This window comes from Platalea leucorodia, assembly GCF_965183815.1.
Source record: "Platalea leucorodia genome assembly, chromosome: 12".
Classification (NCBI taxonomy): domain Eukaryota; kingdom Metazoa; phylum Chordata; class Aves; order Pelecaniformes; family Threskiornithidae; genus Platalea; species Platalea leucorodia.
Genome location: NC_138834.1, coordinates 1,185,806 through 1,211,213, shown reverse-complemented (window position 1 = coordinate 1,211,213; position 25,408 = coordinate 1,185,806). Strand labels below are relative to the sequence as shown.

General features: G+C 41.1%; 1 protein-coding gene across 5 annotated transcripts; it reads right to left on the bottom strand.

Annotated features, from left to right (window-relative positions):
- Window positions 1-261: 261 nt before the first annotated feature.
- On the bottom strand, window positions 262-25,408 carry COMT (catechol-O-methyltransferase). Of its 5 annotated transcripts, none has more exons than XM_082324842.1 (5): window positions 25,320-25,408; window positions 7,799-8,081; window positions 5,799-5,992; window positions 3,648-3,779; window positions 262-1,526 (listed from the first exon to the last, which is right to left on the bottom strand). In XM_082324842.1, exons 1-5 carry the CDS (start codon window positions 25,368-25,370, stop codon window positions 1,347-1,349), a joined length of 840 nt encoding a protein of 279 aa, XP_082180968.1. In that variant the 5' UTR covers window positions 25,371-25,408; the 3' UTR covers window positions 262-1,346. The 5 variants fall into 5 exon arrangements, with proteins under 5 accessions (XP_082180968.1, XP_082180971.1, XP_082180969.1 ...); XM_082324845.1 differs by lacking the exon at window positions 25,320-25,408 and adding an exon at window positions 19,984-20,043; XM_082324843.1 differs by lacking the exon at window positions 25,320-25,408 and adding an exon at window positions 19,859-20,029.

Genomic DNA, 25,408 nt, shown 5'->3' with positions numbered 1-25,408 from the left:
TTCTGTAGCACACAGGCCAGGGTAGATACCACTTCAGCAAGGTGGGCTATAGAAGGAAGAAGCTGATACCAGGTCTGAAAGAATCCGTAAGGGGAAAGATGAGAATGGTTATCCCTGATTTTCATTCTGATTTTCAGCTGTTGGATCTTTCTGTGGCTGTTCCAAGGCTGGACATCCCAAGTGCAGTGCAGAATTCATGGGAAACAAAGGAAGTCACATGCCTGCTGTATTGTTTTTTAGGTTTTTATTTATAAACGCGACCATTGCCTCATTATATCATCACCGCAGGACACGCCAAGAAATGCCAGTGGATTTTTGCATTGTTCAGGTGAGTTAGAGACTTCAGATTTGGCTTTGTACCTTCTCAGTGACATCCCTCACTGTTCACACAGGGTTACCAGCACCGAGGCTAACCGGGGTGTGCAGGTCCCACCTGGTCAAGCCCATTCTCTCTGCTCTTTATGTTTATACAGCATCTTAAACTTAGACAGCACTTCAGAGTAAGCAGCTTGCCCTGCCCCTAAAAAGCACGCGTTACGTATATACAATATAATGAGGGGATAAGTAAATATGAGGGGATAAACAGCATTTTCTCAAGGTCTCTGATATTATGCAGTTTTGGTGTTCTTTTGGAAAAAGCCTGCTGGTTTTGTTATCTGTTACTGTGTTTACTTGCATCTATTTACTACTTCAGTTTTCCCTACCTCTGCATGGGCAGATTAATAACTTTGTTTATCTTCTGCAAAATTCTGTTTTGTTTTCTCATTGCTGCATGGGTCGGTCTTCTTTCAGTGCACGCCCTTTTCTCTAGCATAGATGATTAACTTTTGCAGTAACTATGCAAAAATGTATCTGATATCACGATAGGAGCCTCCACTGCATTAAGTGGCATGCTAGCAATTTAGCAAAATCGGGGCTCCTGAAATGGTCTTTTCTTGCAATGCACATGCTTTTTTCCACTCTTGATAACGATAATCAGTTTAGCTTGGGGACACAAGTCTTCAGAAGTTGCAGCGACTTTCTCCACCCCACCCTAAGCCCAAACTGTGGTGGTCTGGGTTTGAGCTCAAAATAAGGCTGCCGTTTGATGACGTGTTGGTCAAGGCAAGGCAATGTGCATCGCCTTGGGTTTCCTGAATTATGTGAAACAATGGAATAGACCTCTGAGCAGTTACCCTCCTTCCTGCCAGTCTTGGTTTCCACCTGGTCTAAAATGATCTCCACTAGCGCTTGCTTTAATTACAGGCTCCAAAATACAAAAAAAACCAAAATTTAAAGCACGGACAAGTTAACCTGTGCAGTTGCATTTACGTCATTTGAAACAAAGGTTGAGTACTAATGGCTCTCTATCCCAAAAACACAGCCTTTTCCATAGCATCCTCCACTTTCATATATTCCAGATGAGATGGGTAGTTAGTGCATTGGAAACGGGGGTTGTTGCGGATATAGTTAACGAATTCTGGAGCTCCTGGGACGATGATATTGTCAGCCAGAAGAACTGAGCCCTTCCTCAGCAAGTTGCATTCCTAGAAAGAAGAGAAATTGCTTCATGGTGGCTGTTAAGCAGACGTTGGCTTGAATGTAATGTGCTTTCATGTTAACCATGTCATACTAAGTGCCTGCATCCAAAACCCCATTGTACTACGGGTTCAGGGGGAAGAAAAGACACGGGAGAAGCTGAGCAACTCTCTGATCCTTTGTGGTCATGTTTAATACGCTGACTTTTTCTGTTAAAGCAATCAGTAGAGCATTAGAGATGCTGATAACGTGATGGGTCATTCAGGTTCTGAAATAGCAAATCGAGTGCAGTAGAGGTGTGCAGTTTGTTGCTCAGATTGTTTCCAACTGTGTCTGATCAGTGTGATGGTTTTGTTTTGGCTCTCGTGCCTAATGTCTGAAAACTTTTTAAATACCACATTAAAATGTTGTAGTGGCCCTTAAGGTCACCTGAGAACTGGCGTGTACCAGTCTGCTTTGGCCAGTCTCAGTCAAACTCCAAAACCAGTAAATGAATAAAAGATTTTCTGTGCTTGTTTTCCTTTCATCTTGTACGGCTTTCTGCCACTTTGTTCAGGAGCTGGGCATGAAGCAGGGTTTGTGTGCAGTGAAGATCACTCTGACAAATTTCCACAAGGCATAATCAACTCACAATATTCACTTCAAGTGCAATGTTTATCCTCAGTAAACCTACAAACCTAATTTTTACTGGTATTTTTGTCTAGTAGAAGTTGCTTATCTGAGCTTACCAGCTGTTTTAAAACAGCCTGTAGTTAATCATGCCAAAATTGCATGTTAGAAGGTTTGTAACATCTGAGAAAATGTGGGCATCTATTCTTCATCTGTCTCCTCTTAATTTCCTAAGTTATTTTTAAGCAACTTTGTGTCACAGTTGCATTGGACTGACCACTATGATGGAACTAACCTACCTCTTTGCTTTGGCTGTGTTGTGAAGGTTAAGCTCTGATGGGGATGCACTAGCTCTTCCCAGCGGAAAGAGCTCAGTCATCCTTACATAGCCAGTTTAAAAGAAAACATTCGCGGGGTACAAAATAGCTGTAAGGAGGGAACTTTTTCTTCAGCTACTGCTGCGTAAATTCAATACTGGCTGTTCATAACCCCAAACAAATTTCCTTTTCAAACAGCTGTCTGGAGGACAGGGCTGAAATTAAAAAACGGGAGCCTGGATGAGAAAATACTGTTGTAGTCCACAAGCAGGGGTCAGGAAGCAGTTGGCAGGTTCTCAATGTAAGAGGCAGCCTCAAAAAAGTAGATTTATTTGTGAGGAAAATAATTGAAAAATGACACTTACATACAAATAGTGAGGCAGTTGTAGAAAATTTTATCAGCCTGCAGCTCCGAAGCTAGGAGAGTCTGTATGTGCTATGTTGATAGATACAGCTGTTGTGAATCTTGGTTATTTAATACTTGAAAATACCTTCCTATCCAGAAGTCCTTTAGTAGTTACTGCACCTATCATTGCCTACTGCTGGTACAGCCACCTTGTCTTGTAATGCGAACAGCAATGGTTAGGGCGGGTTGGGAAGAAATGAGTATAATTTTTCCACGTTCAGGGCTGGCGATAGAGTTGAACAGCACTTCCCTAGCTGGGGCCTGAATGGGGCAGTCCGCACTCTCCTCCGAAGGGGCTTTGCAGCCAATTAATTAGGTGGCGTAAAGACTCCCAGAAGGATGATACCCAGCTGTACTACCAACATAGTATTCATCAAAATGCTCTGCTGGCACCACAGACCCAGGCAAAAAAATGGGTACTGGGAAAATGAGAGAGGTGGAGCTGGAACATGCAGGTCCTAAGTCTCAACTGCTCCCAGGTTCAGGATGGTTTTGGGTCAAGTGTTCTGGTTAGTGACCATGCACTCCTCCACCTGGGATTTCTACTGCAGACCCGTTTGTTCAGGAAACAAAATGGTTCAACAGTATCCACCAAGTCCTGAGCTATTCAGTATCAGCAGTTGTCCCTGACAAAAGTTTTGGACCCTGTCCCCCAAATCCTCTTTCCTCATAAGGTTGCTATTTTGGCTGCCATTCTTCATTTAACAGAGGATGAGGTCCTTCATAAAGAATACAGGCCTCACCGACATCAAGGCATTTGCTGCTTTACTTTTAAGACTGGAATTGTGCAAACTGACCTGAAGCAGGATGGTGTCTGGTGTGTATCTGTCTTTCCAGTGGTCCAGGAAGACAAAATCCAAAGTATCCACTTCGTATTTTTTCTTCAGCTGGGGGATAATTTCCTCTGAAGGGCCTTCTAGGAGTTTTACCTGAAATGCAAACCCATCTGATGAATTGTGAACCATTAACAAAAAGCACATGCCTCTAGCGCATTTTAAATTGTGGCCAGCCATCAGCGATCCTGTTTATAGCTCCACATTGCCTCAGTTGAATTATTTCACAGAGTTACATCAAGTGTCCTTTTTTCTTTTTGACAAACCAACTCAGTTATGTTCCAAAATATGGACTTGGGTGGTTTTGGTTTTTGGGGGTTTTGGGGGTTTGTTTTTTGTTTTGTTTTGTTTTTTATTAACAGCAGAAAAAGTGACCTGTTGTTTCTGTTGGATAATGTGATTCTTTACTGGAAACACGGGAATCTCCTGTTGAAAACAGTACTTTTGATTACTTTTTTAGTTACATCTCAGTTGAATTTTGTAGTCCAAGGGAAGCAAAAAATACAGAGAACAGGTTAGTTTTGAATAAAGCTGGAGGCTACAGTATATAAAATTGATATGGCCAGCAGGGGGAGGAGGCAGGACAGAGGCTGTTGCATCTTCCTCACAGGTTTATTGGCATAACTACTGTTAAACTGAAAGAAGCTGCTGCATGTTGATTTGTTAAGCAAGCGCCATATACTGTGAGTGGAGGAAAAAAGTGGCAAGGAAATGTCTGCTTTATGACTCATAGCTGATCGGGAGATTAAATTAGATGGGGAAAATGCAATTTTAGATGTCACTAGTACTTCAGGTTCTCTTCAAGAAGTTAAAAAACACATTAGAAGACCTCATGGCGAGATTTATTTCCTCTAGCTTTATCATCTATGTTGAAGTGAGTTGTCTAGTTGAACAGAGAGTCACTTCTCAGGCATGAACCCCCTGACCTGCTGTAGCTGGCTGGCTTGGGCTGAGACGGGTTATAGACTGGAAATACCTGCATCTCAACCAACTGTATGAGAGTCAAGACACCTCAGATTGCACTGAATTTAGGGGGGTGTGTATATATATATTGTGACCAACTAGATTTGGGTAAGTACATCTCATCTGAAGTCCGTTGCACATAATGCAGCTGCTTCTTGTGAGCTTTTGTAACAAACTAGACTGTGATTCAGTTTTGTGTTGTACTCAGTCTTGACACTGATTTGAACCTTTTATTTTATATAGAGAAAACCAATATTCTAGGCTAGCTTTTGGGAGGTAACATAGTGAAGTCAGCTGTACTGCTGTGAGAGGTCAGGGCCTGTAACTAGGCATGGAGCTAGTTAAATTAATAAGGACTGTGGGCGCAAGAAAAAGAATACAAAATGTCTATGAATAAATGTCGGACGGAAATCCTAGAAAGACTTCTGATTATCAGGAGGAGGAATCTGTGGGGCAGTCTTGCAGTTCAATAATGGCAGTGAATCTAACCAGTTTTGCAGTAGTGGTTACTAATTTTATTAAAAGGACTGCACGTGCTGATGTCCTGTGACTATAATAAGTGAAATAACTGACTCTGGAGCCTCCCTCCAGGCCTGTATTATTCTTACAGTCACTATGGGTTTTGAAAGCAGCTCTCAGCAACTGGCCTGTCTGCTGTACTAACCAGTGAATAGTGAAGAGGCCAAACTGGAAGATGAAGTCTAAATGCTTTCAAAATGTTAAGGAGATACAGATGTATATGATTGTTTCTGGTCTTGCCCCTCCAAATCTTCATCCTGACTCGCATAGCAAAGAACTTTGGAGAACAGCCCTGATTGTTTTGGTCACACACACATCTTGACAAGCCTCAGACTCTACCCTGACTCTCAGCTGGGTCTGCATCGTACTTGGAGCCCTGACTGATGCTAACAGATTTAGCTCACTTGCATGATATACACAAAAGAGCAGACGACCTTGGTCCTCTTCATGGGCACTGGTAACTTCTCTCTGCTATCAAGCCTGATGGTTAAACTCTGCATGTTCCCGCTTAGGGTGTCATACTTGCTTGACAAGTGAAAAACAAATTGAAACCTATTATTGTTGTTTGTATGGATAAAGTCCCACTCTCCATGTATCGCTTCCTCATACCAACCAGAGACAAATGGTATTTACCTTATCTTGTACTCCAGCAAACTCAATCATCTGTTTAGCTATAGCAGCAAATTCTGGGTTGAACTCCACAGTGAGAAGATGAGCTCCTGCCTTCAGTAGCCGAGCAATCCTAACTGCCGAGTAGCCACAGTATGTTCCCAGCTCCAGTGCAACTGATGGATTGACCTCTTCCACTGTCTTGTCGAGAATTAAACCTGAATACAATGGAATAAGTTAACTTGTGACAAAATCAAACTGGTTCGCATACAGAAGAGCAAGTTAGTGACAAGAAACTTAGAAAGTCCATGTCCTCAGTTGCTCAGGACATTCAAAAATGAAGGGTTGATGTCAAATTATATACTGTTTCCTTTGCAAATTGGCTTATCTGTGATCAAGTTGATCACAGACATTCTAAGTTTCAAAATGCAAACTTTCAACTAAAAAAATCTTACTTAGTTTCACAATATAAACATTACTGAGTAAGGAAGTGCCTGAGTTAACTAAAATATTTATAGCGTTACAATGGAAAAAGGCAGTGTTTTTTTCCAAGAACTTATTGCATAAACTGGCCATATTTGTGAAATACATAACTCCTGAATTTTGAGTGCTCATATTTGTTGCAAATGTTACATGCAGCAGTCTGATACAAAATTTCTCATACTAAATGCTTGTTTTCAAAGAGAAAAAGAAAAGTCTAGTTACAAAATTGCAAAATATTTGGATTCGCTAGATGAATTTGTGGGATGGAAAACATTAGTCAACTGTTAACAACAACAACAAATTCCCCCAAAGAAGTGACAGTGTACTGTAGTCAGTCCTTCTGAAGAAAAGGATTTTTGTGAGAAAACTGTCTGCTCTTACTTGTATGGCTAGAAACTAGATAACTAGTCTGAAAAAGTATTTGAAGGGATTTTACTCTGAGCCATGGAATTTTTAAATGTACATATACATTTATTACGTGCTATTTTCCTGGGCGTCATTTGTTTATGAATACTGTGATGATGATGCTTGCATCTTGAGATCATGTGGTCACTCGCGAAATCTTAGGAACTAAAGATGCATTAACTTTGCTGGCTTTTATCTGAGGAAAGGTCATCTTGTCAGAGCAAAACTAGAGTGAAGTTTTTAAGAATATAATCCCAAATGATCCAAGTTTAGAGCTTGAAGAATTCCTACTCAGCCACCACCCACTGTTCTGTTGCCCTAAGCACCCCAGCCTGGTACGCAGAGGAGCTCGTTTCACGAAACGTACCCATGACAGAGAAGCATTTTTATTACAATGCTTGCAGTTGTATTTCATTAGCTATATTAATCCCAGACTAAGCAAATTTCCCCTGTAATTTCCCAGCAACAGGTATTTTGGGTCTAATTGATAAGGGAACATGTTAGCATTTTGCCATTACAGTTTTTTGAAAAGACTGACAATTTCCTGCAGCTAAGAAAAAAATGTTTTGTCCACATATTTTCCTTTAGGAGGCAAGAACAAGATGATTTACTCGCTAAGTAGCAACAATGTCCAATGCCTGCTTTTGTGTATTACATGAGTAGGATTTCTCCCCTCAACAGTAACTTGTAACTTATGTTTGCATATACAAAATTCATATAGTTTAAAATACTTTTTTTTTTTTTTCAATTTACTATCTTTCAGTTAAGGATCTGAGAGTACTTAACATAATGAATTATGCCTTAAAGCCACCCTGTAGAGGAACTGAGGTTTAACACAACCCCAGATTTTTCCCATAAATTGTCACCCTCTGCTTACACACTTGCAATGTCCACAACGTACAAACCCAGATTTGGTCCTGTGATCTCCCTGGATTACTCACTGGATACCCCTCCTCAGAGACATCTGCCCAAGCATGCATTACTCCTTACAGAACTACTCTGCTGACCACAAGGCTATTGTGGATTTTTTTTGCAGCAGCGGCAGCAGACAGAAGTTACCATGTGAATACAATAAGATGTTCTGTACCACGCTAGTCTTGAAGGATCTTTCAAGTGCTGATCCCCGCTGCAATTACCTTTCTCATCGCCCACATTCATGGCCCACTCTTTCTGGGAGCAGTACTTATCTATAGTGTCCACCACACTACAGGGGTCTCCTCGGGCTGCATTCTGCAGCACGAAATTTAAAATCCTCTGTTCTTTGCTCTGATTCATGATGAAATTGGTTATTTTCTCCCGGATTATTTCATTCCAGATAAGGGCAGCAGTGCCGTTTTTCCTGATGAGCACCACAAGGAGCAGCAAAATGAAAAGCAGGGCGAAGACAATGAACAAAAGGACTGAAGAGCTCTCCAGCATCTGGAAGGAAAAACAGCCCAGGGTTAAGGTGGCACAGGAGAGAGCTATCCTTTTTGTAAATACTAAGCTGAATAACCCACAACCAACCATACTGATCAGGAACACACAGAGTTTAATTATGATATTGTCCAGAGTAGCTGAAAATGACTCTCTGTCACTTGGTAATGGAGGGTGCTCTGTGGCACTCCCTTTACAAGGCAATTTTACAGGCAGTCAACAAGTAGCTTATTTAATGCTCTGGTCCCTTCCCCCACGCAGCTGCTCAGTCCTGGCTCCAAGCATGCCACTGCACAAGGAGCCTCTCGGCATCAAACCTCTTCTAACCAGTTTTCAAAAGATTTAAAATCTTAAATTAGAGCCTGCATGTGATCCCTCTCTCCTAATTTTTGAGCACTGGGAAACTTCTAAGCTGGCCTCGGTAAGAAAATATGGAACGCCTCACCCTTGAATTTTGAGCCCGTTATCGGCAGACACTGGGAACGGTCAGGTAACATTCTGCTGCAAATCAGCCTGCAGGTCCTAAGTTACTGCCTTGCAGGCAGACCTCTGCTAGCGCCTGCCCTTCTTGCATGCCCTGCAGAGAAGCTGAGCTTGATGTTTCAGTAGGACTCGACCTGCCGCCTTCCTTTCAGAGCCTGCAGCAGAGGTACCCAGGTGGAATGGTTTACAGAAGATAGTAGCCTTTTTCCTGCTTATAAAACCTTTGACATGAGCCATCAGTCTGCTGCTTTTGAGAACAAAAGATACATTTCCTTTTATAACATAGGGATGTTTTCTCACCGGTTATAAAAACATAAAACTGAATCCCTGAATCAGGCTCATGAAATTGAAGAGATGTGACAAAAGGGCACCTTGTACTTCTCTGACGGGCCAGCTCAAATTATCCGATGCGACCGTGCCTATGCTCCCCGGGGGATTCAGTGTCATAGCTGCAGGTGCCTATGTGTGTGCAGCACGGGTGGCGTGTGCTTCTGTTTGAGAGTTTAGGGCATCTGAACATAAAGCTCAGCAGATGCGATGCATGTCACCCTGTACAGCTCAAGCAATAAATCCCATCAAAGCCATTTACTCTGATGGATTTCAGACGAGCCAGTACGCAGGAAGGTGCATTTGCTTCCATGCAGGAGTCACAGCACAAAAGATCTGATAAAGAAAGGGTTCTTACAGGTAAGGAATTGATTTAGCCTTTGAGAGGGTGCCAAGCCAAGGGTTGTGGTTTGCCTGAGGATTCTCTGCATGTGAAGCTCCTCTCGTACAATCCAAACCACATCTCATTTCTGATGATGCAGCTTATACCACCACCACTTTCCACCTCTGCTTCCTACAAGCAGAGGCTGACAGTTGCACACTGGGAGGAGAGCACAGGTTGGAATGTGCTCCAGTTAGTATTGGGATGAATGAATGCCAAGTTCATTTGCTCTTTAAGTCTAATTAGGCATTTGAACACAGGTCTAAAGGATTAAGAATCAATTTCTTAACCTCAGCTGGCGGCTTGAGTTGCACTGTTTTTTAAACTGTTATTTTTAAAGAACGTGACGCTCAACTCATTCTTGTCTCTGATTCTTTCTATTAAGCCTCCTTCTCTTCCAGCTTGCTAAAAACCGTGAACAGCTTCCACTTGCACTTGTGTTCATGTTCCACCTACCCGGAGTTCAGCAAAACCATTGCTCCAGCAGGAGCTACGACATCCTCAAAAATTTTGCCTAAGTTGCCCAAGACCGGAGGCAAGGGGGCTATACGATTAGCCAAATATTCCCCCAGATCTCTTCCTACCTGTTCTTGCTTCCCATTTTTGTTTGTTTCCCCCCAAAACTGTCCCAGGGAAATCCTAAATTTTACGGGTGGTCAGACCTCCATTCTGTAGAGGGACTTGGCACATACATATTGCACGAGGGAAAATCTATCCCGCTGCTTTAAATTTTGAATCATCATGCAGAACACATTTTGAGTTCAGAAGATGACAGAGTTTCCATGGAGATATGCTCAACCTACAGTACAGCCGATGTTGTTCACTCATCCACTTCTCTTAGTTGCATAGCAAGTATGATTTGTTTGGAGCAGTTAAAAGTCTGTTTCTCTTGCTTTTAAGTAGTCACCAATGTTAATACTCACCTTTAATGCTTTCCTTGCAAAGTCTGACCTGATACATTTCCTTTCAGGGCTTGCCAGCATGAGTAGCACACAAAAATCTTGCTTCTTGGGCTTTCTGAATTTTGTTTCCTAGCTAATAAGAACCTGCTTCTTTACCTCAACGGGATCCTGAAGGCCTGGATGTCAGTTTTTCTTCTTCCCTTCTATGCACTAGTAGTTCTACTGATCGGTTAATTGTCCTGCACCTTCCAGATGGGACTTCTGCTCTTTCTAGTTGTTCTACATGAAGATGTTCCACATTATCTGTCCACTGAGAACTTGGATTGGGCTATGAAAATATCATTGGCTTAACAGAAAAATAACTCTCTAGTTTCACTTGGCTTGTCTTCACTTGGCTTTCGTGGCTCAGTTGATTGTATGGTCATTGTTGATGGATTTGGATTACTGAAACAATTGAGAAATAATTACTCTGAACTGCAACGAATGGATGGAGCCCAGAAATCACTTAGTGATGCCAGCAGGTAGCTAACCTTCCTGCCTCTGGACAGGGGAAACCGCATGAGTCCTGCACACCAGCGACTCGCTTGGTGGCAGTCCAAACGTATTCAGGTCCCTCTAGAACTGAAGACTGTTGGCATTCAGAATTATTCCAGACTATTGCCAGACACAGTCCTCTGGTTACAGCGGATACTTTGGCATCCTCTGAGTACAACTTGCCACAGGCAAGGCTGGCAAGATTCTGCCAGTGTGTTTGGGGCTGCCCTTCACAGATCTGTCGGACGGCAAGAATGGATGATAGCTGTAGGATAAACTAGGTGGTGTATTTTTTGAGGAACAGCTTTTCTCCTTTATTGCTTAGTACAGATATGAGACCATTTGGTGAGATTTCTCAAAACAGGGAAAGAGAGCATCTGTAGGCTAACTCAGCCCCACTCCCTGTCCTGCAGGAATGCTGAGACTTCTTTTTTGGACAGGGAACAGATGGTGAAGACTTCTTTTTATACCATGACAAAAAGGACCTGCTTGACAGTAAAATCCTGCCCCTCCATTTTCACATCACTTCCCAGGCATGGAAGGGTATGTCAGCAAACCAGATTGCCATCGTCTTATTTTCCCACACTGCTACAGGTTTTATACACCAAAATTACAAGCCGTCACATGCTCAAAAGTCCATGTATTAAAGAAGGACAGCTTCTTCATTGTCTGCAGCCTGTGAAATGCTATTTCTTAACATGTCTCTCTCAGCCAGAGCAGAGCAAAGCACTCAGCTCAGGTTAGACCTGCTGATTTTTAGTAACTTTAGCTGGTCTTGAACAAACAAATACTTCACCCTCATCCTTACTTGGACAGCAGTATCCTTTTAAAGACTTTGTTGTTTTAAAAGAGTGCACTTTGTGCAGAGAAAGACACCTTGTTTGAGATGTACGTGCCCTATCTTTTCAAAGGCATAGATTGTATTCAGGCTGCTGCCACCCGCGGCAGGTACTGCAGCGTGACATCCTGATACCCAGCTGCAACTAGCTTGACAAAACGGTGTAAAGTGGGATATGCTTCTGGACCATGCAGCTAGCCATAGCCTTCTCTCTCTTCTAGTCACTCCTTATGCAAAAGCATGAGTAGGCTGACAGCCCTTGAGCTTGTCTGGAAGGGCAGCAACTGATAGTTCTGCAGGGCCACCTGGGAAACAAATTTTGGATCTTCAGCTATGAAATCTTATCGCTTTAAGTTTACCCAAGAATCCCCTCTGAAGGCAAAATACTGACCTGCATTTCCCTTTGTGTCTCTTTGAATCTAAACTGGTGAGTGGCTGTTAGCACTGGTTTGTTTACATGGTTTGTGTAACATGTTTGTCAAGAAGACAAAAAAAAGCTATAAATTTAAGCTCAAATGCGTGTGATTTGGGGATGGTCTTAGATCTAAAACTTAAGCAAGGAAGCAATTCAGCTTGGCCATTCCTATGATCAAGTGCTCAGAGGGATCCATTCCTTACAGCGCCTCAGTCAGATCTTTGCACGTCCGAGTCCCACGAGTGCTACCGCACCCAACAGCAGAGCCACCTGCCTCCACAGATCCTTCCAGGTTGCTCACAGGTAGCAACAACCTATATCGTACCTGCTGCTTTTTTCCATTCCTAGACAAGTTCACTTGGTTTTGCTGTATCAAGGAATGTTTTTCAACTATTGGAGTTTCTTTAATTATTATTATTGCTGTATAACACCCCAGCACCTTCATAAACTGGCAGTATGGGTTGTTCTTAGCAGAGCTCCTTTAGGAGGCAATTATCCTGAAAAACGCTTCCCAGAGAAGGTAACTTTTAAAAGGAGCAAGCCAGACACATCTTGTTTCTTTTCTTTTCCTTTTTTTTTTTTAAACACAGTTTCTTTTTCAAAGTTTGTCTCTCTTAATTTGTCTTCTTAGATGTGAAAATAAATTTAGGGATAGCAGTAGACTGTAAAAGCAGCCTGCCAAGAGCAAGATGCATTGCTGATGGTCATGCACCCAAGGGAAAAAAAAATCTGTACTAAAATAGGTAATTGCTTTCATATTCTTAGCTGGAAAATATTTGATAGGAAAATCAAGGGCGTAATTCAACCAATTTAAAACTACCCCTACCTAAGAGACAGTCATGTTATGACAGCTTTAGAAAATGCAACTGTAATTTTCAGCTTTAATGTGGATTCATGAGATTCATTAAATATGCAATAAAACTGAACTTGCACAGTTTCCCATAACCACTTATTACAAGGCAGTTGCTCTTATTATTTAATGCTTGTACTGAGGTTCCAAATACACGGGTTAGCACTGCAACCTCTTCTGTGCATTAGAAACACCATGATAAAGTGAGCCTTCTTGTTGAAAGCTAAAATTTGAAGTGGAAAATAGTAGGCAAAATGAAAAATTGAGCAAGGGAATAAACAGAAAACTGGAGGGATAACATTATGGAAAGGAACGAATAACACGTATCACTAAATCTGTTTTTGAGAAGACAGAGTTTAAAAGAAAACATATTAAAATTTCATGCCCAAACCTGTCAAACTACTGATGAGTCTTCCTAAAGAACTGGGTTATTTTCTTATGCATCTAATCTTACTCATTTTGGCAGGTTTCGTAAGACCAAATCATAACTTTATAATGCAGTTCAGCAGTTTTCCCCTGCTCCAAACCATAATCAAACAATCAGCGTTCAAACGGGAGTACCTCTGTTTCAGCTTACAGAGATTTAAAAAGACACTTTTAAAGAGGGAAGCAAACACAAATTGTGGGAGTCTGCCGCCCCAACGTACCTGCCCTTGAAGATAAAATACCTAAGTCATTCCAATGGTTATAAAAGAAGCCTCAAGAGACTGGCTCAGGCCGAGAGATCTATTAGTACAGCAGTAGTTGTTAAGTTAGGGGATTCACTACCCCCTTACTATTACATGATCTCCCGTTTTTCTAAAACCATAAAAATGCCCATGGCATGGAGCACAAAACAATACATCCTGTTCTTTATTCTTGTACAGGCGACTCCAGCCACTTCACCGAAGGTTACAACAAGGATCTTTCAGTAACGCTATTTGTCAGTCCTTCCAGTAAATTCTTCCAAGTACTGTTAAAAAATAATTGGTCTTAGAATTCCCTCAAGTGAAAAAATAAGGATTAGAACAAGTGGTAGCATCAACTTCTAAGGTAACTTCCGGCAACCAGATGAATTCAAATTGAGATTTTTCTCAGTGTTTCATAAAACTTATATTAATTTTTCATAACATTGTTAAAGGAAGGTGTACGGAGATTTGATCTAAACTACTGATTGCTGCTGTTTTTCTCTCAGATTCCAAAACAATCTCCCTCTGCTAAAACCTGCTATTTACTGAGAAGAAAAATAAACACGTTGCAAGGAAGCACCTTTAAATGCTCCGAGTTTTAATAAGGACATGTGCCTTAGTGAGTTTCACGCTTAGTGGATTAAAAAAGTATCAAATTTGATTATTTAACTGTTCTGAAGCTTAGTTCATTACATTATGAGTAACTAACAAGACCTCATTTCCTACAGATGCAAAAATAAGAGCAGACAGGTATTAAAATACTTGGTAGGTTGAAAACTGTTGGAAAGAACATTTTTCTAATAAAGGTGAATCCTTATAAGCCTAATTACAGAACCTCTCATTACAATTTTAGCTTGGATAAACTGATATTGCTTTGCTTTGTACTGAAAATTAAGTCCCAAACATAATCACAAGAAATCTCTTCTACAAAGACAGCATGTACATTAGACTGCTATTCTCCAGGACTGGAATGAGAGTAAACTTTGTGACCCTGAGTTGGGGGACTTACTTAGGTTTGAGTCTCATTTTGGCAATATTTTTCTGATCTGATTTTGGATGAGCTGTCTTACCTACATCTTTGTTGCCACAAGAGTAAGTTAAAGTTACTGCTACTTCTGTAACTTTCAAAGTGTTGTAAAGCTGAATTAATCTTTGTCAGAAAAGTCCCTGCTGTGGAGAGATGGGTAATGCCTGAGGAAAGGCGAAGTGATTTTATCTGCATTAGCTAAAGAGATCAATTTTGGGATACCAAGACAGCAAACGCCTATGTGACGTTATTATTCTTGAGTTTATGAACAACAGGGAAAATGTGGAGACAAACAGTGCTTCAAACACTTTCCTTAAGCGATTTCAGCCTGCTGACAAATCAGGCCTTTGAGGAAAGATGATGTTACATCCAATCTTGCTATAATTTTTCATGCATTTAATCTAACTGCCAAGTACTGGTTGGTTGTTGAAGAGTTTATTACGAGTCTCCAAGCAGCCAGACAGTACTTTAGCATTCTGATGCTAAAGGGTTTAGAATCTAATTTAGACTTTATTAGCTCACATAACCTGGTGAATGGGGAGTGCTTGGTAAATTTATACCATTCAACCTTTTTTCACAAAAGAATCTCTCCATCGGTCTGATGGTGTTGAGGATAACAGAAATGGTCTACAACAGTAGAGTACCTGGCGACAACAGCGCCTAACTTATTGCAGAGACGCTGCTGGTAAGTCTGCAGAGAGAAGAATGTTCTAATGCAAGCAATTTTCTAGAGGTTTTTTACAAAGGCCATATAAATTAACAGATTAAACCTTCCCATACACGTACCTGTGTGAAGGAGGTAGGTGTGCCCCCTATTTTTAGAAAACGGTTAAAAAAGTTTAAGTTCAAACTCTTTAAAAGCTTCTGCTGAAATTATGCCTTTAAGTATCTCATGCAGTAAAGTATGCAGAGGATTTGCATGTTAGTAAGGATATATGAGCTGTTTAAGGAGCATTGCGAAAACAATGCAGAAGAGTCAGCACATTTCTACACATATTTTAATACCGTCTGTTGCTCTGCACTAGGCCAGAGGAGATCCGTGCTGTGCCATGACCGGGACTGGAGTTCCTGGCTCTTTGTCCTACGCTGTCTTGAATGAGGCAATCTCTCTTTTCTGGCATTTTGCTTTTCTTGATCTTTTCCCAGAGCAAGAAAGGCAGAGTATTTTGGTCAGAAAGTCTAACCTAATTTCTGCCAAACATATTGTATCCTGTTGCTGTAGGCAACACAATCCAACAGCTTCATATTTTAGTACTTTTAAAGGTCAAAAAAAAAAAAAAAAAAACCAAATCTTTTTACCTCCTATTCTTTCGTTATTGTTTATGTATTTTCAAATGAGTGCAACACTGTGAAGAATAATCAGCATATTGCCAAATGTGAATAGCTTGTATTTCAATGGAAACTTAGTCTGGGAGTTTGACATTCAGATTTTCCACTGACATCATGAAAACAAGCTGAACAGACTTTATATAATTTTTCAGTAAGTATTTCTTGCATGAAATCTTTCCCTCTTCCTGTTTTTTTTTCAAATTACTGCAGTTTAGCTTCACTACCATGACTACAAAAATTCAGACTTCTATAAATGCAAAGTTCTGATGATTATTTCCCCCCCCAGGCCTTTTGTCTTTTCTTTTTCCCTCTTCTCAGGTTGAAAGGAAACAAATACAGATTTCTTCTTACTGAATGAAAGGAAAAGAACAGAAAAGTGCCTATTGCCTACTGGGAGCCCTGTCAACTAAGCTTCATAGAGGTGTTTAAATCCATTCTCCCCAGATAGATTTCAATTAGGATAATTGCTACCCCCTTAAAACTCCCTTCACAGTAGCCATTGGCTAAGTGGTATTCAGTGCTATCACCCAAAGGAAAACGTTTATATAATGCTTCTGCGGCCCATAAAGAAGAGGGGGTTTAGAATAAACTGGCCACACAGACGGGCCTCACCTCCATTCAACCAGCAGGTCCCCATTCTGATCCAGACTGGCCTAGTGAACGTGCTGTGTGATTAAAGCCAGAGCTTGGGGTGAGGAAATTCTTCAAGGATAAGAAAGGCACTTTACCGGGCCTTGAGCAAAGACAGCTTTCCCAGAATAAGATCCTTTCAGTTGCTCCTAGGGAGCATTTGTTTTGAATAGTCCTTATTCCCACTCCGGAACTCTAGAGGTGTTTGTACTATTTGTATTAGTGTTTGAGGCCAGTGGTTGGCACAGCTCAGCTGAATTGTGCAAATCCCACCTGGGAAGGCAGTGGACTGCTAAAAGTAGAAAGTGCTCTGCCTTGCCAGCATACTAGGAGCTGGTCTGTAAAAAGTTTTCTCAGCTGAGATTTTCACGTTCCCCAGGGGGGTAAAACAAGCTCCTATTGAATGATTTTGCCCCAAATGGAGGTAGGGAGAAAGGGCTGGAAGAGAAAAGACCAAAATGGCTAGCTGTCCTCAACATAATCACCGGTGACAGACCTATTTCACATTCTCTCTTTATACCACAAAGATCAAGGGCTGAATGCTCAGTGTCCCAAATCCCCACTGCGTGCTCCTGCCCTGCTTCCAAGGCTACCAGCTAATCTAGGGTAAATCTGTCTCTCTCCCAGCACAGCTTTCTGCTCTCCCCAAGCTGCTCGCCAGGGCAGGGGGAGTGCACGACTGCAACTTGGCAGTAAGGACACCCACTGAGGGATCTGAAAGAGTAGGAGGGAAATCGCTGCTGAAATGTTGGCTTATTTCTATGGAAATGAACAGCTCCAACAGGCTAGGCAAGGTGGGATCCACCACAGCGCAGCAGGTAACCAAAGCACTGCAGCCTAACTGAGACAGAGCAGGGTGTGAGACCTTGGTCTTGAATCCTGAGTGAATGCCCTCCCCAGAAAAGTAGCTGGAGTGGGCATAGAGCGTCTCTTACTGCAGCTAAAAATTGCTTTCTGAAAAATCTCTCCTGAGAGAGTTTTAGCAAAACCGGTATGGATGGCCTCACACATTCAGATCTGGTTTCAACGACTGCTGCCAAAATTATGTTTTTTCAGAAAATTCCCAGTCAGTTCTAATTCCAGTGATCCTGAAGGAATGCTGAAAGACAACAGTGTGGGACTGGCAGAGATAAACCTGATACCGCTGCAGGCTGCTAAGCAATATTGCTCAACTTGAGTGACAAGTAAATTGTTTGCAGTGTTAATGTGGTTAAACTCTTTTTCCACGGATGCAAACTAAAGCTGTAAATCACGAAGTGTTTCTTTTGCATTTAAATACTGCAGTGCTGTGCAAATGCACGAGATTCTGAACCTGAGGGCTTTGTTAGAGGAGTCCGTGGCTGAGTAAGCAGAAAAAAGTAAGCTTAAGTGCAGAGACAAAGTAAAGGTTGTTTATGGAGGTCAGCGGTATGACATGTGGTTGACAGTACTGGTAAATATGAGTTTGTTTTTAAAGGACAAAAGGTAAAGAATGTCCATAAAGGGCATCAGAAAGATACTCTATAAGCAGCAACAGAGCTAGCAAGCAAAAGTACTAGCTTTTCGTCTGTTCTTCCCAGACATTTTGCTGTAGCAGAACTCCTTCTTGGGAGTGAAAACCCCCATAAAATACAGCTGCAGCGACACATTTATAAAAGCAGCTATTCAGACAAATATGACTGAACTGAAGCTTGACTTGTCTTCAGCTTTTTCTTGAATACAAAGGAGTACCAAATTCCAGCGTACTTATAGCCATAAATTACATTTTCAATTTAGCTGGGGTTATCTCATCTCACTTCTTTCAGCTGTCAAGGTTTACAATACAGTACAAATGCATTACACACAAATATGTCCTACTCTTTCTCTGTGAAAGCTGTTGCTGCCCACGGACTGACTTCCTGACAATGAGCACCAGTCAGAATGTGGAAAACGCCGCTTCTTTCATATTCACCACTGTTTAAAATAGTGACATTACCTAAGATAACAAATCATGTCAAGTCTGAGAAATAAGAAAACAGAAATATGTACCTTTCTCAGTACAGCAGAAGCTGTTCCCTCCGAGCCTTTCCTGTGCTGCTCTGATGTGGATTTTATAGAATAAGAGTCCAAGAGCCTGCAGTATTCAGTCACATTCGATCACATCACAGGAATAGCTTATCAGTTCTCTTACACAGACTCTAAAAGGAGTGGTGTCCTTTTCCCCAACTCCTCCTTTCACAGATTTCTGCACTCCTTAAAGGTGCTCACTGCTCTAATAACCTTAGAGAAAGCTATTCATCTGTCCCCTAATGACAGTGTTCTCGTTACTTAGTTACAGCACAGCGAATGCTGACAAAGTCAGGTATGAGCCAAATCTGTGCTCAGTGTAAATGCACTGTGTTCAATCAAGCAACTCCAGGAATGAATTTGGCCCAAGGGATTTAGTTCTTTTTTCAGCTCAGACGTGGCATGCTACAGCCAGTCCAGAAGTCGTAGAAACAAGACCTAGGCATGTGAGTTAAATATAGAGTGCTGCTGGAGGGAGGAGAGGTACGTATAGCAAATTGCTTAACAGCAACTACAGAAGGAGGTGCAATCAATACATTATAAATAGTACATTTGAATTTCTATAGCTTCTAGTTGGAAAATTATTCTGCTCCAAACAGCTCTGAGATAAAAGAAGAGGCTTATTCTAATAAACCTTGTTCTCGGCTTGACTGTGGAAACAATATAACCAAGCTGCAACTAAATTGCACCGTAAAAGAAAACAATAAGAAAAACCAAAACCCAAACACAACGTGGTAGTAGTAGTCTGTTGTATTCTCACTACAAAACTCAGACCTAGTCAGCGAGTGTTTGAAGTTCCAGCCTAGAAACTTTTTAAAAAAAGATTCAAAGAAAGGGTTTGTATCAAATGTGGCAGAAACAGGAGCTGAACTGAAAACAGGCTTTGTCACATGAGGGGGGAGGTCCTTGAAAGAATCAGGGACTACCTCAGAGCATGACAAGAGAAGAATAAAAAATTTTAAGTGGGTGAATTGAATAAAGAATTGTGGGAAAAAGAGGTAGTGAAGATCAAAGTGGTTTTAGTAATTCTAAACAAAACATAACTAAGACTCTGCAATATAGCACAGCGCCCAATGTCAATACAGAGTAACTTTGAAGTATCCCTTCCATGTATAACAGAGCTTTAGCTCAACAAATATTTTCTCATAATCCAGACATCAAGCAGAACAAAGAAGGAAATAAGAAATACTGCACTCCAGCTTTACTGGCAGTAATTTCCTGACTGCTCAGAAGCTGGTTGTGAAACCCTGACAGGTTGTGTCTGCACGATCCCTGATATCACCCGCAGTTAAAATTAACTGATAATTTCTTTTACTGCTGGGCTGTGGAGGAAAGAGCTTAAACCAGTAAAACTTATTCTATGTACTGACCTGGTTCTGTAAGCACACAGCTATTCTTTGGAGATGTCCTTGCAGTTAACTATAGCCAGTTGTGAACTGGTGGGTGGTATCAGCCCAGCTTCCGCTTAGCAGCATAAATTAGTGCCTAGACTTACCAGACTGAGCAGTGTCCCATGAGAACACTTCTAAAGGGCTTCCAACTTTGAGCTGAATCATATTCTTCAGGCTAGAAGCATGGGAGGAGCAAACTTGCTTCTGCCTGCCCACAACTGTGTGCTTGTATGATAAAGGCTATGCCTGCAAAGTAACCCTTTCTGTTGTCTAGATATTTCATGGCATAAGTAAAAATGGTGAGTGGCCATAGCTGCAAACTAGATAAAGCCAGAGGTTCAGTTAGTTAAACCACCCAAACTGTGTGACAATGTCCATAAGTTGCTTCCAAGTTAATAGAAAGTTGAAAACTTGTCATACGTTATTATGGTTAATTTTTTCTCCAAGAGAAGTTTCTTTGGTAGGTTGTTAGACAACGGCTTATGCCTTTCTTAAATTTACCTTTTTGCCCAAGACAGGGTCTATATAGGTTGGATATTTTTGTAAGTTTTTACTAACATAATAGCAATGCTACAAACTCCAGAGTGCATAAATTTATATACTATTCACATAACTTATCCTTGTCTAGATAGTAAAAATTCACCCTGATATTAATACATCCAGGTTAGAGAACTGCGGAGAGCTATGAATGTATTGGTGTAATACAATTTTTATGTAGGGACAAGATCTGAGAAGATGGATTTGGTATTGCAGAACGTCAGGATACTGCATTCACGGGGCACATCTATGGGAAGATGTAGACCCAGATGTCTTAGCTTGGGAGCATCCCATGAATGGCGACAGGTCAGAATAACTGGCTAGTTCAGGCTGACTCGCTCCGACAGTTGGCAGAATTAAGCTCAGATCTGTCTGCCCAAACTTGAGTAGACTTGCTCATGTACGGAGCTCCCAGTCTCAAACGGAGGCTATGCAGCCGCAATCACATGATGCCACGTGGCAGTGCTATCCCCACTTGCTGTGCAGCGCACAGAGCTAAAGCTTTCCCAGTAAATCCATGGCTGGCATAACAACAAATGACATTCCCTTCTTCTCATAATCCTGGCCAAAGACTGGTTTTTAGAAGCCTAAACAAAGGGAGACAGGAGAGCTCGCACATTACCATAAATCCCACAGATCATGTGAAACACTGAGTGGAAGAAAATTCTTTTGAGCTTGCATTTTCAGAATAGCAGGAGGGATTTTCTTTTATGTGAATTTGCTGTTTTCAACAGTCAAATTAGTTTCTCTTGCTGAGAAACATGCAAAAGAAGAATTTTGGGAAAGGAAGCACCGCTCATGTATGAATCAGAAAACTGCCTGGAGATATCTAAAATAGGAAACAGCTAAAAGAGAAGAAAGATGGCCAGCAAAGTTGTACTCTAAAATTTAACAATTATATACAAGCTGTTAGACTATTTTGTGTTTACTATGCATCTTAAAAGGCTATCATGTAGACTGAAAAAAACTTTCCGCTTTCAAAGACTTTATAACTCCTCATGAAAACTTTGAAGCTCAGTTAAATCTACCATACTTCTGTCTTCTCTCCCCTCCCTTCTTTTGTAATATATGTTGAAGTATCTGAATGGGGTCAAGAACCTGTGTTACCTGAAGCTTCATCTGTTTCTGCTGGTTTTTTTCCCTCACTTGCAATCAATTAGTTGTTTACGACAAACTATGAACAGAAGATTCTGTGCTAAGGAAGGAAGGAATAAAATGGCATAGATGATTAAATTCTGAACAACAAGTCCTACTCTGAAATTTCTGGAAATTAAAAAAAGCAAACAACGGGAGAAATAGCAACAAAGCTGAAATGTTAAACCATTTTTGTTTGTTTATGAACCTATGCACAAATGTTTTCCAGCAGAGGAAGCACTGTTAGCTGAAGGATGCATTCTTTGTCACAGGATGTCCTTTTGGGGCACTTAGCAAATATTAGAATGGCTGGTTTTCTTTTAGAATTACATTTTTAAATGGCATTTAAATTATGACCTGACTTAGAGTAATTCTGTGATGTGTGTACTTTTCTCAGCTTTCTCAGTGTAGTTGTTTTAGATTACAGACGCAACATAAAAAATTATTAGCTAATGGGATATATTTGTCCCATCTTAACAAAATGTTGTAAACCTTGTAGACTTCACATGGAAATCTGATCACCACCTCAATCTCATAAACCAAAATTAGTCATTTTCTTCCTTTATCAGTTTGACTTTTAACTCTCCTAAAGATTGATTTGTCAAAGCTCTTAAAAGCAGATATCGAAAATGCAGAAAAATACAGCAGAGCTGGATTGTAAGCAAACAGCCACAGATTCCTTCACGCCAATGTCAAGCAATACCCAACAAAAAGTAGTGCTGGAAAATTCTTGCTACACAAGTCAGTTAAGAAGCCTCATTAAAAGTGGTAAAAATACTTCTGTTTAGCCAGGATCTGTGTCTTCGAACAAGGGTCCTCACTTGTCAGCATAACCCCCACGTTAGAATACTATCCATATATTTAGCAATTTGAATCATGACAAGGTTTTACCTTGCTTTGAAAAAAGTCTAAGGACTGGTAATCACCCCTCCCCTGCGACCATTTATTCTGTCCTTTTTGTGGCTCTGGGATAAGGTTCTCTCAATTGCCAGGGACTATGTTGCTATTTCCACTTTTGTATTCACCATTTGATATGCCTTTCTTCCACATGCTTTTTCTTTCCCTCCTCCTTCCTCCTTAATGCTAAAGACACCATGCTACACCCTAGCAGAGGAACAACGAGGAAAAAAAAGAAAGAGTACAATCGATCACAAGAGAGATGGTAAGAAACCAGAAGTCCTACCTCATGCAGAGATCTCTTAGTTCGACCAGTGATCCAGTACAGTTCACTGACACTCCTGTAAATTATTAATTAGGTCATGCCACAAAATGCAGCCTCTGATATAATCCATTTCCCACCCCACCCACTAAGAAAGAAACAACGGGATGACTTCCAAAGATGGTATCTACCTGAAACCTGTCTTCTTTCCCCTACCCTGCCAGGTTGCTAATCTGGGAACACAAGACATAAAGCAAACCATGCCAGAAAAACAGGCAAGACAAAAAGATGTGTTTGAAAAGTCAAAATTTCTAAAATGTTAGGTAGACGAGGTATTTGGTCCTGTTGTCTTCATGAGGAAGAATTTAAGTAAGCCATTGATAAATGTAACAAAAGATATTTCATATGAAGGAAAAAAAGTACAGAATTCCAAGCTGTCCTTACAATAAATTCAAAAGGAGAAAGTCTGCCCGTTAATAGAACCAATTCATGCCTCACAAAACCCCTATTTTTGTTGAATGGATTTATTACAGCATATATACATTTCTGAAATGCCCTTTTAATACCACACTGTTTACAGTACATTGAATAAACATCTCCCCCTGGAAATAAACCAAACCACATCTAATGTATTAAGTTAATTTATGACTTTAAATATGACTAGCTACAACTGACAAAATTCTGTGGAAATATGATGTCTGATAGCTATCTAGTAAGTTTTTTTTAATCCCAAATTTTGAAAAAATATGCTTTCACTGCAGAAACACAATGCTTCGTGTAAATGATTCCTGATACTAGAATGTATTTGCCACTAAAGGACTTAATGCTTGCTTTCTTAAAGGAAATTAAGATACATATTAGATATATATGTAAAAAAAAGGATATCGCCAATTATTCTGATCAGCTTAATGCTAACCACAAAAGAATTAAAATAAGAGAGTAGAAAGCTGTAGGAGATGAGACAAAGACACGTTAGAAACCACACCCGATAACCAGAATCTGTCTCTGGTCCCTGAGAAAGATTTTTGAAGTGTAGTGCAGGCACACCAGCTCAGCGCTGACTGCAGCAAGTATCAGTGGCTACTCCTCTTATTGATATTGCAACCACGGGCAAAACCCACTCCTCATTGCTGATATCTGTCTCTACCCGTCTCAACGATCAAGCGTGTGAGAACGTGCAAGAACGAGCAGAGTGGCATTACACAGACTTTGTACTTTCTTCTGAAGACGGCGGTCCTGATGGGAAAGCCTTAGCCTGCGGACCTGCACAGTGCTTTATCGCTAGCTGTGAGACACAGCCCGAGGGCTGGCGACACCCCAGCTTCCCAGGGCCTGCCGGTGGCACAGCGGCAGCTATGGGTAGTTCTGGTTCCCAGGTGGCTTAAGAAGGATGCCAAGTGAAAGCAACTGAGTCACTTTCAAGCTAGCAAGGAGATGGTGTGTGCTGATGTGTTTAGGAACACACAAACACCTAAAAGAAGCTACAGTCTCGCCACTGCTGCGTAGGCTGTGGTTCATTTCGACTCTGAGCTCTACAATAATGAAAGCAATCAGTAATGCTAGTGTTCGATGTAGTGTAGCAATGGGCACTCGGCCAAGATCCTATCCTTGTAAGAGTTCAGAAGCATTACTACAAATTTATCATCAATTCTTTCGTAAATTGCCACTGTAGGGGCTGTTTAAAGGTAATGTTTTCTATCAACATCTTTGCTACATTTAAGGCCTTTCCTTATTAGCAAAATACCTTAATGCTGCAGGAACATTTCTTCGCATAAACTTGTTTTGTGTTTGGGGAGATTTAATTCTACCCTTGATCCTACGCGTCTGAACTAAATGCTGTGTGAAGAGCATATGCTCAACGCTGCCTCATTCAATTCAGAATAGTGGCTAAAATAAACAGCTGAAACAACTTTGCATGCATGTACCTGAAGAGCATAAAAGATTAGTATCTGAATATGCTTGAGGTCTCTTTAATTCAAAGGCCTCTCAGTATGTTCTAGTCCTGTCTTTCTGCTGCTGCAGTGGGTAAGAGTGTTTCTAGTGATTTATTGATTAGCACTGCAGAAGGCAACAGAGAGGGGTTTTGCCTTTTTTCTTTTTTCTTTTAACAGCAGTGACACTGGACAAGTCATCAATCCATTTACTAAAGTGATAGTCATTCCTGTTTCATGTATTTTCAAACATTAATGGAGTGAAAAGAATTAATCAGACCTACACTGGAAGTGATGTTAGTTCTACAAAACTTTCTTTTGAGTATTTTAATTTCCAGCCATTTCTCAACTGTGGACCAGATGATTGATGGTTTCTGAAACAAAATGGTTGGATGCTGCCCCCGTGTGAGCCAGGCCCTTGCTCCACAGACAGCTGAACCGTGACTGCCTAAAACTGTTTTCTGTTGCCAGATCCCTCTCCCCAAGAAAAAGCAGCTGATCCTTTGTCCCAAACTCTGATTTGGCTACGGTGGTAGTAACCACATACGACTCACTACATACAGCAGCAGGCAGGGTCACTACTCTGCTTCAGTAAAGGCCATTAGCGAGCACTTTGAATGAGACAGACCTTGTTCCCTGTGGTATTGTTTTGATCGATGCCTACTTTGAGGCCTTTTACCTTAGGCTGCCAGAACGCATTACAAGCATTAATAACTCTCACAGCTCGCATCCGAAGCAGGCCAGCAGCATCGCCCCTTGGTTAATCAA